This window comes from Helianthus annuus, chromosome 14 (assembly GCF_002127325.2).
Source record: "Helianthus annuus cultivar XRQ/B chromosome 14, HanXRQr2.0-SUNRISE, whole genome shotgun sequence".
Lineage (NCBI taxonomy): Eukaryota > Viridiplantae > Streptophyta > Magnoliopsida > Asterales > Asteraceae > Helianthus > Helianthus annuus.
Window position 1 is genome coordinate 86,328,556 of NC_035446.2, and position 14,596 is coordinate 86,343,151.

The window sequence follows — 14,596 nt, forward strand, 5'->3', positions numbered from 1 at the left end:
CGCGAGAAAACGCATTCTGGCCGAAGCTATGACTCGTCACTGAGCCTAGATAACGTGGTAATCAGTAGGTATAGTCACTAGGGACTATAACCATCGTGATTACGCTCATGTTATGAAGTTCAAAAGAACTTCGCGTTGACCATAAACTGGTCAAAGCAGAAAGTCAAATACAGTTTGACTTTAACGCTAAAACGAACGATAAACGCGAAAGAATACTTACAGAAGGTCCCCGCAAGATTGAACTTCCGAGTATTCTCAGGTATGAAGTGCTAAAACACCCCAACTTAGAGAACAAACTCAGAATTCAAGTGGGGAGAAATGAAGTTGGGTTGGGTATTTATAGGAAATTCACAACCGTTAGGATCGTTTCTTGTTCCCCAAGCGTTTAATCTCGGCCCTACACTTGTACCCACTGATTTGGAATACTATGGGCATCAAAAACCAGCCCATAGATTGCTCAAACCATGTGCAAAACAATGGGGAACAACTGGGTTTTAAAAAATAAAGTTTGCTGATCTGGGGAGGCTTTACGGACCGTAAGCACATGCCCATACGGTCCGTAAGGGACCTGCAGACCAGCACTTTCATAAAATGACAGTTTAGCCCCTAAACTTGCAAAACTTGCATTTCAGCTCATTTTTGACACGTTTAAGCCCCGTTAACCTCATTTCAAGGCTTTAAAATGAAGTTAAAGTATAGGGAACTCAAAACATGCTCAAAAATATCTCGGATGTCGGTTCGTTTGGTCGTACGGTTGCGTTGTTCGGTTAATTATGACGGGAGTCGTAACGAATGCAAAAACGGTCCAAATTGCGCGACGAATGGATTTTTATTATGCCAAACATTAAAACATAATATTTTAATGCTTACATAAATTTTTGGATGTCCGGATGTATTCAGAACGTAAGATATGCGCGAAAATGCAAACTTGTGCACTTTTTGACGCTTTAAGTCCCTATTGATCAATAAAGTTTATTTTAGCATACCGAACCCCTCAAAGCCTATTTCTAAGCTATGTAAAGGTTATTTAAGGTATGTTTAACTTATGATCAAGTTCCGGAGTGTTCGTTACTATACGAATCGGTATAGTTTCGCAATTTGACACAAATAGTCCCTGCGATCGAACAAACTTGTTTTCGACACACCAAACCATCCAAAACTTGTTTCTAAGTTATGTGGAGGTTATTTAAGGTATGTTAAGCCTATTTCACTATTCCGGAGCGTTTGTTGCATTAAACTGGTTATATTTACGCATTAGTGCGCGTATAACCTTCCAGAAAGCGATTTAGAGCTTGAATTTGGAATCGAATCGAATTGCAAAAATTACCAAACACAAATACACACAAAACACATATAATAACACCAAAGCACAATGTTTTATTAATAATCAACATTGTTTTTCATCGTACGGAGATTACAGAGCACAGTTGTCACACAAGTTACTACTCCAAGATTGATCTAAGGTCAGGTTACCATCAGCTCAGAGTCCGGGATGAGGACGTCTCCAAGACAGCATTCAGAACTCGCTACGGCCACTACGAGTTTCTAGTCATGCCATTTGGGCTTACGAACGCGCCTGCAGTTTTCATGGATCTGATGAACAGGGTATGCAAGCCCTACTTAGACAAATTTGTGATAGTTTTTATCGACGACATTCTGATCTACTCCAAGAGTCAGGAGGAACACGAGCAACACTTACGTCTTATCTTGGAACTTCTTCGAAAAGAACAACTGTACGCCAAGTTTTCAAAATGCGACTTCTGGCTTCGTGAAGTCCATTTCTTAGGCCACGTGGTGAACAGGGATGGGATTCATGTCGATCCATCCAAGGTAGATTCGATCAGGAACTGGCCTGCACCGCGTACACAAACGGAAATACGCCAATTCGTAGGTTTGGCGGGGTACTACAGACGATTCATTAAAGACTTCTCCAAGATCGCACAGCCGCTTACAATGCTGACACAGAAGGGTGTCACCTACCGTTGGGGAGACTCCCAGGAAACCGCTTTCCAGTACCTGAAGGATAGGCTATGCAGCGCACCTATTCTCTCATTGCCAGAGGGCACGGATGATTTTGTGGTCTATTGTGACGCATCGGTACAGGGGCTTGGTTGTGTATTGATGCAGCGGGATAAAGTTATTACCTACGCTTCGCGGCCACTCAAAGTTCATGAACGGAATTACACGACGCACGATTTAGAGCTGGGAGCTGTTGTTTTCGCGCTCAAGATATGGCGACACTACCTGTACGGTACCAAGTGCACTATTTACACCGATCACAGGAGTCTCGAGCATATCTTCAAGCAGAAGGAACTGAACATGCGTCAACGACGATGGGTCGAGTTACTTAATGATTACGAATGTGCCATCAAGTACCATCTAGGCAAAGCCAATGTTGTGGCTGACGCACTCAGTCGAAAAGACACTCTACCTAGGCGTGTACGAGCTTTGCAGCTCACTATTCAGTCTGATCTTCCTGCACAGATACGAGATGCTCAGGTGGAAGCATTGAAACCAGAAAACGTCAGGGCTGAAGCCTTACGGGGCTCAAGGCAACGATTAGAACAAAGGGAAGACGGCGCCTACTATGTAACAGGACGCATTTGGGTTCCACTATATGGCGGTTTACGGGAACTTGTGATGGATGAAGCTCATAAGTCTCGCTATTCGGTACATCCAGGTTCGGATAAAATGTACCACGATCTTAAAACAACATATTGGTGGCCTAGCATGAAAGCCCACATCGCGACTTACATCGGCAAGTGTTTGACATGTGCAAAAGTCAAAGTGGAGTATCAGAAACCAGCGGGCCTACTTCAGCAACCCAAGATACCGCAATGGAAATGGGAAGAAATTTCCATGGATTTTGTTACAGTCCTACCCAGATCCCAGCGTGGGAATGATACTATATGGGTGATCGTGGATCGACTCACCAAGTCTGCTCATTTCTTGGCTATTAAGGAAACGGATAAGTTCTCCACTCTCGCAGACGTTTATCTTAAAGAAGTTGTTTCGAGGCACGGGGTGCCCACCTCCATCATTTCGGATCGGGATGCACGATTCACGTCAGAGTATGGCAAGCGATGCACAAATCTTTTGGCTCATGGTTAGACATGAGCACAGCATATCATCCTCAGACGGATGGGCAGTCTGAGCGCACTATTCAAACTTTAGAAGACATGCTTCGGGCGTGTGTTATCGATTTCGGCAACGGCTGGGAAAAGCATCTTCCTTTGGTGGAGTTTTCGTATAATAACAGCTATTACACCAACATTCAAGCCGCTCCATTTGAGGCATTGTACGGGCGTAAATGCCGATCACCTCTCTGTTGGGCAGAGGTGGGGGATAGTCAGATCACGGGTCCAGAGATTGTAGTGGACGCCACGGAAAAGATTGCGCAGATACGACAACGCATGGCGGCAGCTCGTGATCGCCAGAAAAGCTACGCTGATAAACGTAGAAAACCGCTCGAGTTCCAAGTTGGGGATCGAGTGCTACTCAAAGTCTCACCCTGGAAGGGTGTGGTTCGTTTTGGTAAACGAGGCAAGCTCAATCCGCGGTATGTTGGACCGTTCGAAATCACTGAAAGAATAGGCAAAGTAGCCTACAGACTAAACCTACCAGCTGAACTCGGTGCAGTTCACAACGTATTCCATGTGTCAAATCTGAAGAAGTGTCTGTCAGATGAGACCCTCATAGTTCCTTTTAAGGAACTCACTATCAACGAGCGGTTGCAGTTTGTCGAGGAACCAGTTGAAATTACGGACCGGGATGTCAAGGTCCTGAAGAACACTAGAATACCTCTTGTACGAGTTCGTTGGAACTCCCGTCGTGGCCCAGAGTATACCTGGGAACGAGAAGATCAAATGGAACTCAAGCATCCCCAGTTATTCGGAAACCGTGCAACCACTACTAAGGCTGAAGCTACTACTACAGAATTTCGGGACGAAATTCCAAATCAACGGGGGGATGATGTGACACCCCAGCAAAATCAGTAAACGATACAACTTACCTAGCTTCCTCAGTAACTGCATGCTAAATTTCGGGATGAAATTTCTTTCAAGTTGGGGATAATGTGACAACTCGAGTTTCCAAGATTCCAATTTCGCATTTATTGCACGTTCATTGTTTGTGTAGTTATTTATTTGCACAATTAGTTGCTATGGAATTGTATACGTTTTGATACAATGAAGTGTATTGTGTGATTGTGCATGGTTATGTGTTAATTCTGATAGATTTGTCAAATGTATGAACTTGGTGGTGAAACTGTGAAATTGTTTGAGATGGTGCACTATTGTAAAATATAATAATTAAGGGTGTATAGAGTTATTAGTGAAACTTAAACTATTGTTAACCCTAATCCCTTTTCACTAATCATTACACAAAACAAAGCACGTACTTTCACTTTCTTTGGTTCTCTCTGGCAATCATCACCATCATCATTGGCACAAGATATTCATCACCCTTGATTCCACATTTTCTCTAGAATCAGTACAAGGTAATTGTTTATTGATTGCTTGATTATTATCAATTCTTGATTCTTGTAATTCTTGGTAAAACCCTAGTCCTTCATATGATACTCTCTGTGATTATTGATTGGATTCTGATTATGATGATAATGATATTGTATAGTCGTTTAATCGATTGCCTGGTGATTAAGAATACATGATTGATTTGATAATTGGATTGATGCTGGACAGATACAATGAAATTAGGGTTTCGTAGGTGTGGAAATGTGAAAACGTAACTGTTACGATGCAATGAACGTATGACTTTTTGTTGTCTGAGTTTTGTGAATGGATGAGATTGTCTGAGTTTTTGGTTATGACAATTAGTCCGGCTTTTGTAATAAAGTTAACCATGTCCGACCTTTTTAAGGATGTAAAGGTGATCCGAGTTTTGCTTGTTTATGTTGTCCGAGGTTTAAAAGTGTTGTGGAGTCCGAGTTTTGATTGCACATGTGATGTCTGAGTTTATAAATTGAATACTGGTCCGACTTTTAAAGAGGTAAGGGGGTCCGACTTTCTCATGTAATACCCTGTCTGATCTTTACAAGTTTTAAGGGGGTCCGAGTTTCTTTAATGGATGCCCCTTGGTCCGAGTTTTAACCCCCTACCCTTGGTCCGACTTTTAACCCCCACCACCCTCTTGTCCGAGTTTTAAACCCCTCCCCCCTTGATTCTGTCCGAGCTTGTGCCTAGGGACTCTTGTCCGACTTTTGAACAGGGGAAACCCCCCCCCCCCACACTTGTCCGAGTTTTTAAGAAGGGCAAGGCCCTGTCTGACTTTGTGAATGATTAATATGAAGCCATGTGTTGTATGTTAAATAATGTTGAATCTGTTAAGGTATGTATGATTAAAATGAAGCCACTAACTCCATTAAACATGTTAAGTTTATTAACGGTGTTAAATATGTTAAGTGTGTTAACTATGTTAACTCTGTTATGATAACTACGTTATGTGGGTTAACTGTAATATGTTTCTGATTAATTCTGCTATGCATGTGAACTATGCAAAGTGTATTAATCCAGTTAAGTGCGGATGATATTGTTAGATTAAATTGAGAAAGCCTTTATGTGAAACGTGGATTGTATGAATATGATTAACTGACGTATGATGCATGATATCAACTGTCAAGCATACTCTGTGGTATTAATTGCATGTGAAACTTTACGAACTTGAACTAATCAAGTATACGTGCTTACTATAGGACTTGATTGATTAATTGCTAGCACATAGTTAAGCATACCGAGCAAACCAAGGTGAGTTCACACAGCCAAGGCATGGGATTCCCAGGTTGGGAATTGGGTTGGGAAGATTTGAATTGGATAATTACTCGTACTTACACTATTGCTAGACTATATACCATAGTCCACAGGTTAGTCAGGACACTTACGTAAAACCTACGTAAACTAGTATCTACCACTGTCTCCCGGGTCGGGAGGACACTTACGTAAAACCTACGTAAACTCATACCTACTACTGTCTTCCGGGTCGGAAGGACACTTACGTAAAACCTACGTAAACCCCACGCGTACCACTGTCCTCGGGGAAGGGCACTCACGTAAAACCTATGTGACCTTGTACGTATTCCTGTTCTCGGATTAAGATGAACACATGGTTACAATAGTCTAGTAAGGATAAACATGGGAAGCCCCCATTAGTAATAAATATAATCATGGGAAACCCCCACTATTAGTACATACATACGTGGGAAGCCCCCACTAAATGAACATATGAATTACTGCTACGCACTTACTTTCTGTGAACTCGCTCAACTAGTTGTTGACTCTCTGCTGCATGCCTTGCAGGACCTTAGGTACATATGGAGCTTTCACAGGGAGGAGCAAGTCGTTGTGGACAAGGATCGTGAATGCTATGATTGAACGTTATGACATTACATACTTATTATGATTGGGCTTTTACTTATTTGCTTCCGCTAAACGTTGAACTAATTACTTATGTTTTGAACACCTTTCATATGGATGGGTTTGGCTTAATGACATTTACTTTTACTATATACGTTGTTCTATATGATTGGTGGCTTCATCCTGGTCAGTCACGCTCCCAAGCGGTTGTACCCCGCGTGTGGATTTTGGGGGTGTGACACAGATCGCAGATCAATCTTTGAAAAATAAGAAGCACCTTGTAATTAATCAAAGAGATCATCGATGCGAGGTAGGGGATATCGATTCTTGATGGTGAGCTTGTTGAGCTCACGATAATCGTACACATCCTAAAAGAACCATCCTTCTTTTTGACAAAAAGAACGGGAGCACCCCAAGGTGAAAAGCTAGGATGGATAAAGCCTTTGTCAGAGAGTTCCTGCAGCTGCTTAGACAACTCTTGCATCTCGGATGGTGCAAGACGATATGGAGCTCTGGCAATGGGATTTGCACCAGGTACGAGATCAATACGGAACTCGACTTGGCGTGCTGGGGGTAGACCAGGTAAATCTTTAGGGAATACCTCAGAATAATCCTGAACAACAGGAATATCTTGAATAGATTTACCTTTGCCCTTATCTGCTATGACATGTGCCAAAAATGCCACATAGTTATTCCGTAGATACTTCAGAGCTTTAAAACAAGACATGAGTTTGAGACCACCAGCAGGTTTCTCACCACGAACCTGTAGGATCTCACCTGACGAAAGCGGCATGCGAATGATCTTCTCAAAACAAACTATCTCTGCGTGATGCTTGGCTAACCAATCCATACCCACAATAACGTCGAAGCTTCCAAGTTGCATAGGCGTGAGGTCAATAGGAAAAAGATGGTTGTTAAGGTTCAGCTGGCAGTTGCGGAGAACAGAATTAAGAACAATGGGTTCACCGCTCGCCACTTCTACTGTCAATGGTTTACCTAGTTTCGTTCTAGACACGCGAAGCAATGGTTCAAAAGATAACGACACAAAACTCTTATCGGCACCCAAATAAAAAAGAACAGATGCTGGCTGATTATTAATAAAGAACGTACCGTTCACCACATTATCATCTGCTTGTGCCTCTTGTGCATTCAATTTGATGACTCGACCTCGAGCCTGAGCCTGATTCTGATTCTGGTTGGCTAGCCTTGGGCACCGGTTTCTGTAGTTGGTTAGATCCCCACAATTGTAGCACGAACCAGGAGGAAAATGAGGTCGTGCAGCTTGACCTTGTTGCTGAGCAAGAGGCTGAGCAATTTGTTGAGCTTGGTTCTGGTTAGCAGGAATGCGGCAGGTGGCAGCAAGATGACCATTTCTTCCACAGTTGGTGCATTGACGACACTGAACCTGTGGTGGATGATGGCTGTTACACCTGTTGCACGAAGGTGCATTGCCAAGATAAGGCTTCTTGGCTGGAGGCTGTGCGGGTTGGTTGGGAGCTGCCTGGTTAACCTGGGTAGTGACAGCAAAGTTTTGGGAAGCCTTACGCTTCCTTGACCCCCTAGTAGAACCAGAATCCTTTCCCTTCTTGTTTTGACCTTTCTTGCTATCCTCGTTGTCAGACGCCTGCTTCTTTCCCTTGTCACCCTTCTTGTGCAGCTTTCCCTTTCGAATCTGCGACTCAGTCAGTGTCGCTAATAACTCGATTGCCTGACGGAGTGTGGTAGGGTTGCTACCAGTAATAATGTTTTGTACCGAGTCAGGTAGGCCGTCGGTGTACCTTTCGATGGCCTTGTCAAGTGGGGCAACCATTGTCGGGCAAAGCAGACTCAACTCCTCAAACGTATCTGTATAAGCCCGGTGCTCGCCACTGTATTGTTTTAAGTCGTCAAACCCTTTCTCCAAAGCTCGCTGCTCATGACAAGGACATAACTCCCTCATCATTAGTGCCCTAAGTTCAGCCCATGTCTGAGCTAGAGCAACTTCTGCACCGCGATCCCTCATTACCTCGTTCCACCACGTAAGAGCCCTCTTCTGAAACACACTTGAAGAAAACTCGACCTTGCGATTGTCAGGACACTGCACGTGACGGAAGGTATTCTCAATACTCTCGAACCATTGAAGAAGCCCAGTTGCTCCTTCAGTACCACTAAACTTGAGTGGTTTAGCTGAGTTAAAATTCTTGAAATTGCATGGAGCATTGTTATTGTTGTTGGCTTGATTCCATTGAGCAAAGAGGTTTGGAAGTGCAGCAGCCATTTGCTGTGCAATAATTTCTGCCAGTTCGGCATTTGCTACTTGATTATCGCGTCGAGGAGGCATTCTAGAAGAGGAAAACATGAAAGGAAACGAGTGAGATGATTGGATGAAGAGAATGAGATGAAACAAAATCAACAAAAACAAAGATGATGGTTATGCATCGCAAAGCAAGCAAGCGCTACACAATGTCTAATCAAAGTAAATGGGTCAAAAATAATGTATCGCGAAGACATGTTCGCCTATAAGTGAACACTCACCCCAAGAGTTCCCAGGTAAGAGTGACTGGTCCGATTATGTGGATTTGTACGAACACTCTAGCCTTAGACAGAAAACTCAGGGTACAGGCATTCACTCTTCCAGTTCGCACGTGTTCACACTATTAAAACCCGAAAACCTTGATGAGATTTTTGAAAATTCAAAGGGGTTCAAAACCATATAACAGAGGGTTCAAAACCTAGTAATCAATCATCCTAGAACAGATGATTAATTTTCAAAGCGGATTCGGAATCGATGTTCTCGTTGTGGTTATCACCTAAGGATAGGTGAAGTGCATGTTTTAAAATCTAAACACAAGATAACTTGTGTTAGGGTCCTAGAAAGTTATAGTCTAGGTCAAAGCATTACTAATAACCTAATTCCCTATAACCATTTGCTCTGATACCAACTCTTCTGTCACACCCTGGCCGCGTATAACATGCAACCACGGCGGAAACGCCGGGGAGTGTTGGGACAGAATTAATTTGTTTCATAACCATGGCATACAAAGTTGTATTTTATTTATAAATAAGAGTGTTATATTGTCTTAAACAGGAAAAACAAAGAGTTCAGAACATAATTAAACTAGTCTATCTTCATTTTTATTCTCTAAGGCACAGGTCCGCCCTAGTGTCATGATCATCATCCTATGGAATAGCTCCTGAAAACATATGTGAAAGTAGGTACGTCAGCATAAAAATGCCTGTGAGATACATAGGTTTTGGGAAAATGGGATTCATGACTTGAGTTTAAAGAAATGTTTAATAACAGTCAGTCATGAACCTTGTAATTTGTCTTGCTTTGTAAACCATTTGAAAAACGATAATATCAGATGATATGTAAAATAAATGTAAGGTTAACAGAATAACCTAGTAAAATGAGTATTGTATAAGATGAGTTGTTTGTAAAACAATGTCTTGTGAAGAATATGTTATTTGTATAAAATGTAATATGTTTATACTGAAATGATTTAGATAACGCTACGATATGTAATATAATACAAGCATTTATATATAGGAAGTACCAGCGGCGTATCCACCATGTTTGTATCATATTACATACGCCACGTTACTCCAACCATTTACCCAAACCAACCATCATGTAAATTGTTCATGTATAAATCAATTGTCAAGTGTTATTGTGTAAACCATATCGAAATGTCTATGTTCAATGTAAACCACCAAGTATGTATATCAATGTCAAAATGTTCATGTTTAATGTAGATCATGTAATGTGTACCCAAAATATATCTTGTATGGTAAGTGAGATGTATCAACTAAACCATATGTAAAATGCACAAAACAAGGTGTTGAAGTAAAACATGGTTTAAATCAACGTTATGTTTTGTGGAACAATGCATGCTCTACTGATATTAACATTTATGCGGTATTGTGAAATATGCATCCATTCAAGCCTTGAGACTGTGGCGATAAACCCTTAAACAAATTAAAGGTTTCTCTAAGATATGTATATCGAATTCGGTCATTCCTTCCAATCCAAACAAACACAGGATTTCAGGAACGGGAGTTGTCAATTCCTATGGTACCACTACCTACTAACGAACGGCGTAGCTAATGTTAATGAATGTATTGTTCCATGTTAAACAAACCAAATATCATACCAAAATGAAGGCATGTGATGTAAACAATTGTACTTAGTATGCACACAATGGGCATAAATAGCATGAAATGCAATGTGAAACAATGTACTATGTACGCACACAATGGGCATACATAGCATGAAATGTAATGTAAAACAATGTACTAAGTACGCACACAATGGGCATACATGGCATGAAATGTAATGTAAAGCAATGTACTAAGTACGCACACAATGGGCATACATAGCATGAAATGTAATGTGAAACAATGTACTAAGTACGCACACAATGGGCATACATAGCATGAAATGTAATGAAATCATGTACTATAATGTACTAACGAACATAGCAGGTATATGATGTGAAAACATGGAAAGCATGAAAGTAACAAGTAGGCACATGTGTTTCACCCCAAAACAGTTTGTAAAACAGTAGAAAATGGGGTTCTATGTACTTACCTGAGATTGCTTTGAAGTTCTTGTGTAATAATCACACAATACTAGAGATCACGGAATATCAAACTGCACCTAATAGGAAGCTATGTTAATATACCGGACCAAAATCGGAAGGATCGGATAGTATGCGGGTTCGTAAACCAAACGAGTATGGAGACTCGTGAAATATGGTTTAACAAAGCCTACATACTAAAATGAAACCTAACCTAAGTTTAGAAAACAGGTTTGGCATCAAAACAAACGGCTTTGATGCTCACGAGTAATTTGGTTACAAAATACGCAAGAATGCGCATTTTGGCCGAAACTACGACTCGTCACTGAGCCTAGATAACGTGGTAATCAGTAGGTATAGTCACTACGGACTATAACCATCGTGATCACGCTCACGTTATGAAGTTCCAATGAACTTTGTGTTGACCATAGGCTGGTCACACAGAAAGTCAAACAAAACTTTGACTTTCGGACTCAAAAAACGAATAAAAGAGCGAAAGAACACTTACGAAGGGTCCCCGAATGCTAATCTAGATCAAAATGGCTCAGGTATGAAACAAAGGTTCCAACTTAGAGCTTAGATCAGATTTTTGTGGGTTTTAACAAGAATGGGGGTAGGGTATTTATAGTATTTCCCGAACCGTTAGGATCGTTTCTTGAAAAACGTGATCGAATCTCGTGCGTACACTTGTCGAAAAGTTGTGGTTACTGAAAATGACCCTTAGTGAGCTGAAAGGGCAAGTGAATTCATGTGGTTGTGGTTTAATCAGCTGAAATTAGCTGACTAATTGATCTTATCTGATCTGTATGTCTGACGCGGCCCGCGTAAGGATTGCCTCCAGGCTTACGCGCCCCGCCTGACCTTGTCTGATCTGCACCACTTGCAGAATTTACAGTTTAGGTCCCTGTCGCGTATTTAAGCCATTTTCAGCACTTCTAAGGCCCGTAAAGCCAACTTTAAGGCCCTAAAATGATGCCTAAACATTGTGGACATGAAACATGCTCAAAAATATTCCGGATGTTGGTTTGTTTGGTCGTACGAACGCGATTGTTCGCTTAATTACCACGGAATGCGCATAAGCGCGAAAAACGATCCAAATGACGCGACGAATGGATTTTTCTCATGCCAAACACTAAGGCATAATATTAGGATGCTTACATAAACTTTTTTCGATGTCCAGATGTATTCAGAACGTAAGTTATGCGCGAAAGTGCAAACTTGTGCACTTTTTGACACTTTTAGTCCCTGAATGATCCAAAAGTTTGTTTTAGCATACCAAACCCCTCAAAGCCTATTTCTAAGCTATGTAAAGGACATTTATGGTATGTTTAACTTATGGACATGTTCTGGAATGTTCGTTACAGTTCAAATTGGCATACTTTCGCAGTTTCTCAAGTTTAGTCCCTGTAAGCTAATTAACTTGTTTTTGCCATACCAAAGCCTTCAAAACTTATTTCTAAGTTATGTAAAGGTTATTTAAGGTATGTTGAGTATATGTTGATGTTCCGGAGTATTTGTCGCATTAAACTGAGTACGTTTATGCACCAGTTTGCGTATAATTCTCCAGAAAGCGATGTAGAGTTTATTATAATTCGAAGTGTACGGGCGGAGCCCGTACTCTACGGGGGTTCCAAGGGAGCAACGCCCCCTTGGCGGGGGTCCGAGGGCAGCGCAATTGGGAGCAGGGTCCAAGGGGCGGCAGCCCCTAGCGGGGTCCAAGGGGCAGAGCCCCTGGCTGGAGTCGAGCTAGCAGTTTTGTCTGAAAATAAAGATAACTGCCATTAGACAGTTACATCCCAAGAAACCCAAAATTCATCGACAATTTTTTATTACGTTTTTTTCCTGGTTCAGACAAAATTTCACATACACACATACCCTAGTTCAATTTCTCGAAAAATCAGAGTTGTATCCGATTAAATTATTCGGGTGAACCACCGAAATAATTTGATCTGGGAGTGATTACACGCCTATCTGATCATCCGGTTTTCTGAAAATCGCCAACAAAGATCAAATTATTTCTGTGAAGATGGCAAGCGGATCAATGAAGGATATAACAAGCAAGTTTGACAAACTGGAGAAGTTCGATGGGAAGGATTTCCGTCGATGGCAGAAAAAGATACACTTTCTTCTCACAACCCTGAAAGTTGTGTACGTGTTGACTACTCCAATCCCAGAAGTATATAACAATTTGATGATTCTAGGAAAGGAGTCATAATTTGTCTATATGTAGATGACATGTTGATCTTCGGTACTAACCAGGATCAAGTTGATAAAACAAAGAAATTTTTGTCATCTTGTTTTGACATGAAAGACATGGGGGAGATGGAAGTAATCCTTGCTATAAGGATCAAACAGTAGAACAATGGCATATCGATCTCTCAATCTCATTATATTTAGAAGATATTGAAAAATTTTAATTTTCATGATAGTTCTCAGGTTAGCACTCCAACAGATCAAGCTTTTAAGCTCTCACCTAATGAAGGTGTAGTTGTAAGCTAACTTGAATATTCAAGGGCCATTGGTTCTCTCATGTATGCCATGATTAGCACTAGACCAGAAATAGCTTATGCTGTTAGAAAGCTTAGTAGGTATACTACCAATCCAGGTGCAAGTCATTGGCAAACAATAAATTCAGTATTTAGGTACTTGAAAGGAACCATGAAATATGGTTTGACTTATACTGGATTTCCTTCGGTTTTAGAAGGTTATTCGGATGCAAGCTGGATTAACAACAAGGAAGTTCATTCTTCCACAAGTGGATGGACTTTCCTTCTTGGAGGAGGTCCCATATCTTCGGCATCTAAGAAACAGACTTGCATAAATGATTCGACAATGGAGTCTGAGTTTATAGCATTAGCCGTAGCTGGCAAAGAAGCTCAGTAGCAAAGAAACTTGATTTATGAGATTCCATTGTGGCCTAAACTTATATCACCAATATCTATTAGATGTGATAGTGCGGCTACCTTGGCTAAGGCCTATAGCCAAGTGTATAACAGGAAGTCTAGACACTTAGGTGTTAGACACAACATGATTCTTGAGCTCATCATGCATGGGGTGATATCGATGGAGTTTGTAAGAACTCAACAAAATTTAGCCGACCACTTAACCAAAGAGTTATGTAGAGATCTTGTGCACAAGGCGCCTGTAGCGATAGGATTAAAGTCCACATGAGATTTCTTGTGTTAAGATACCCAATTCCCACCTAATATGACGTTAGGTGTTGAGTTCAATGCGGAAAGCTTAACATCTAGAAATTGGAACATAATAGTAGCATCATCCCAAGGTATGTGTTCAAACCTGCAAGTTAAAGGAGGTTGAAGGTTTTCTTCTTAATAGCTCTTTGAAAAATTGTATATGCATGTGCAAGAATAAAGAGCTACCTAGGAGTTGGCTTTGATATGCTCATTGAAGGATGGGACACAGGCTAGTAACAACATTGTCAAGAAAGAACATTAGAGTATGTAAACTTGTGTATATTATTGTAACACCCTTCCTATTATTTTAAAATTTTCGTATAATTTACGAAAATAAACATGTAATTATGATTACATATAAATTGAAAATACAAGTTAATTAAAACTTTTCTAAATTTTAAAAACGTTACATCATGATCAGCGGCAATTTGCCCTTTTAGAATAACGACCAAACTATGCACGGAAGCTTGTAACT

The 14,596-nt window shown here is 41.0% G+C and overlaps 1 protein-coding gene across 1 annotated transcript; it reads left to right on the forward strand.

Annotated features, from left to right (window-relative positions):
• The first annotated feature begins 13,456 nt into the window (after positions 1 to 13,456).
• On the forward strand, positions 13,457 to 13,810 carry LOC118486509 (secreted RxLR effector protein 161-like). The gene has a single exon (XM_035983001.1). It carries the CDS (start codon positions 13,457 to 13,459, stop codon positions 13,808 to 13,810), a length of 354 nt encoding a protein of 117 aa, XP_035838894.1.
• The last annotated feature ends 786 nt before the right edge of the window (positions 13,811 to 14,596 follow it).

Coding starts and splice junctions, on each gene's coding strand:
- LOC118486509 (XM_035983001.1), top strand. CDS start 13,457: ATGTATGCCATGATTAGCACTAGACCAGAAATAGCTTATGCTGTTAGA.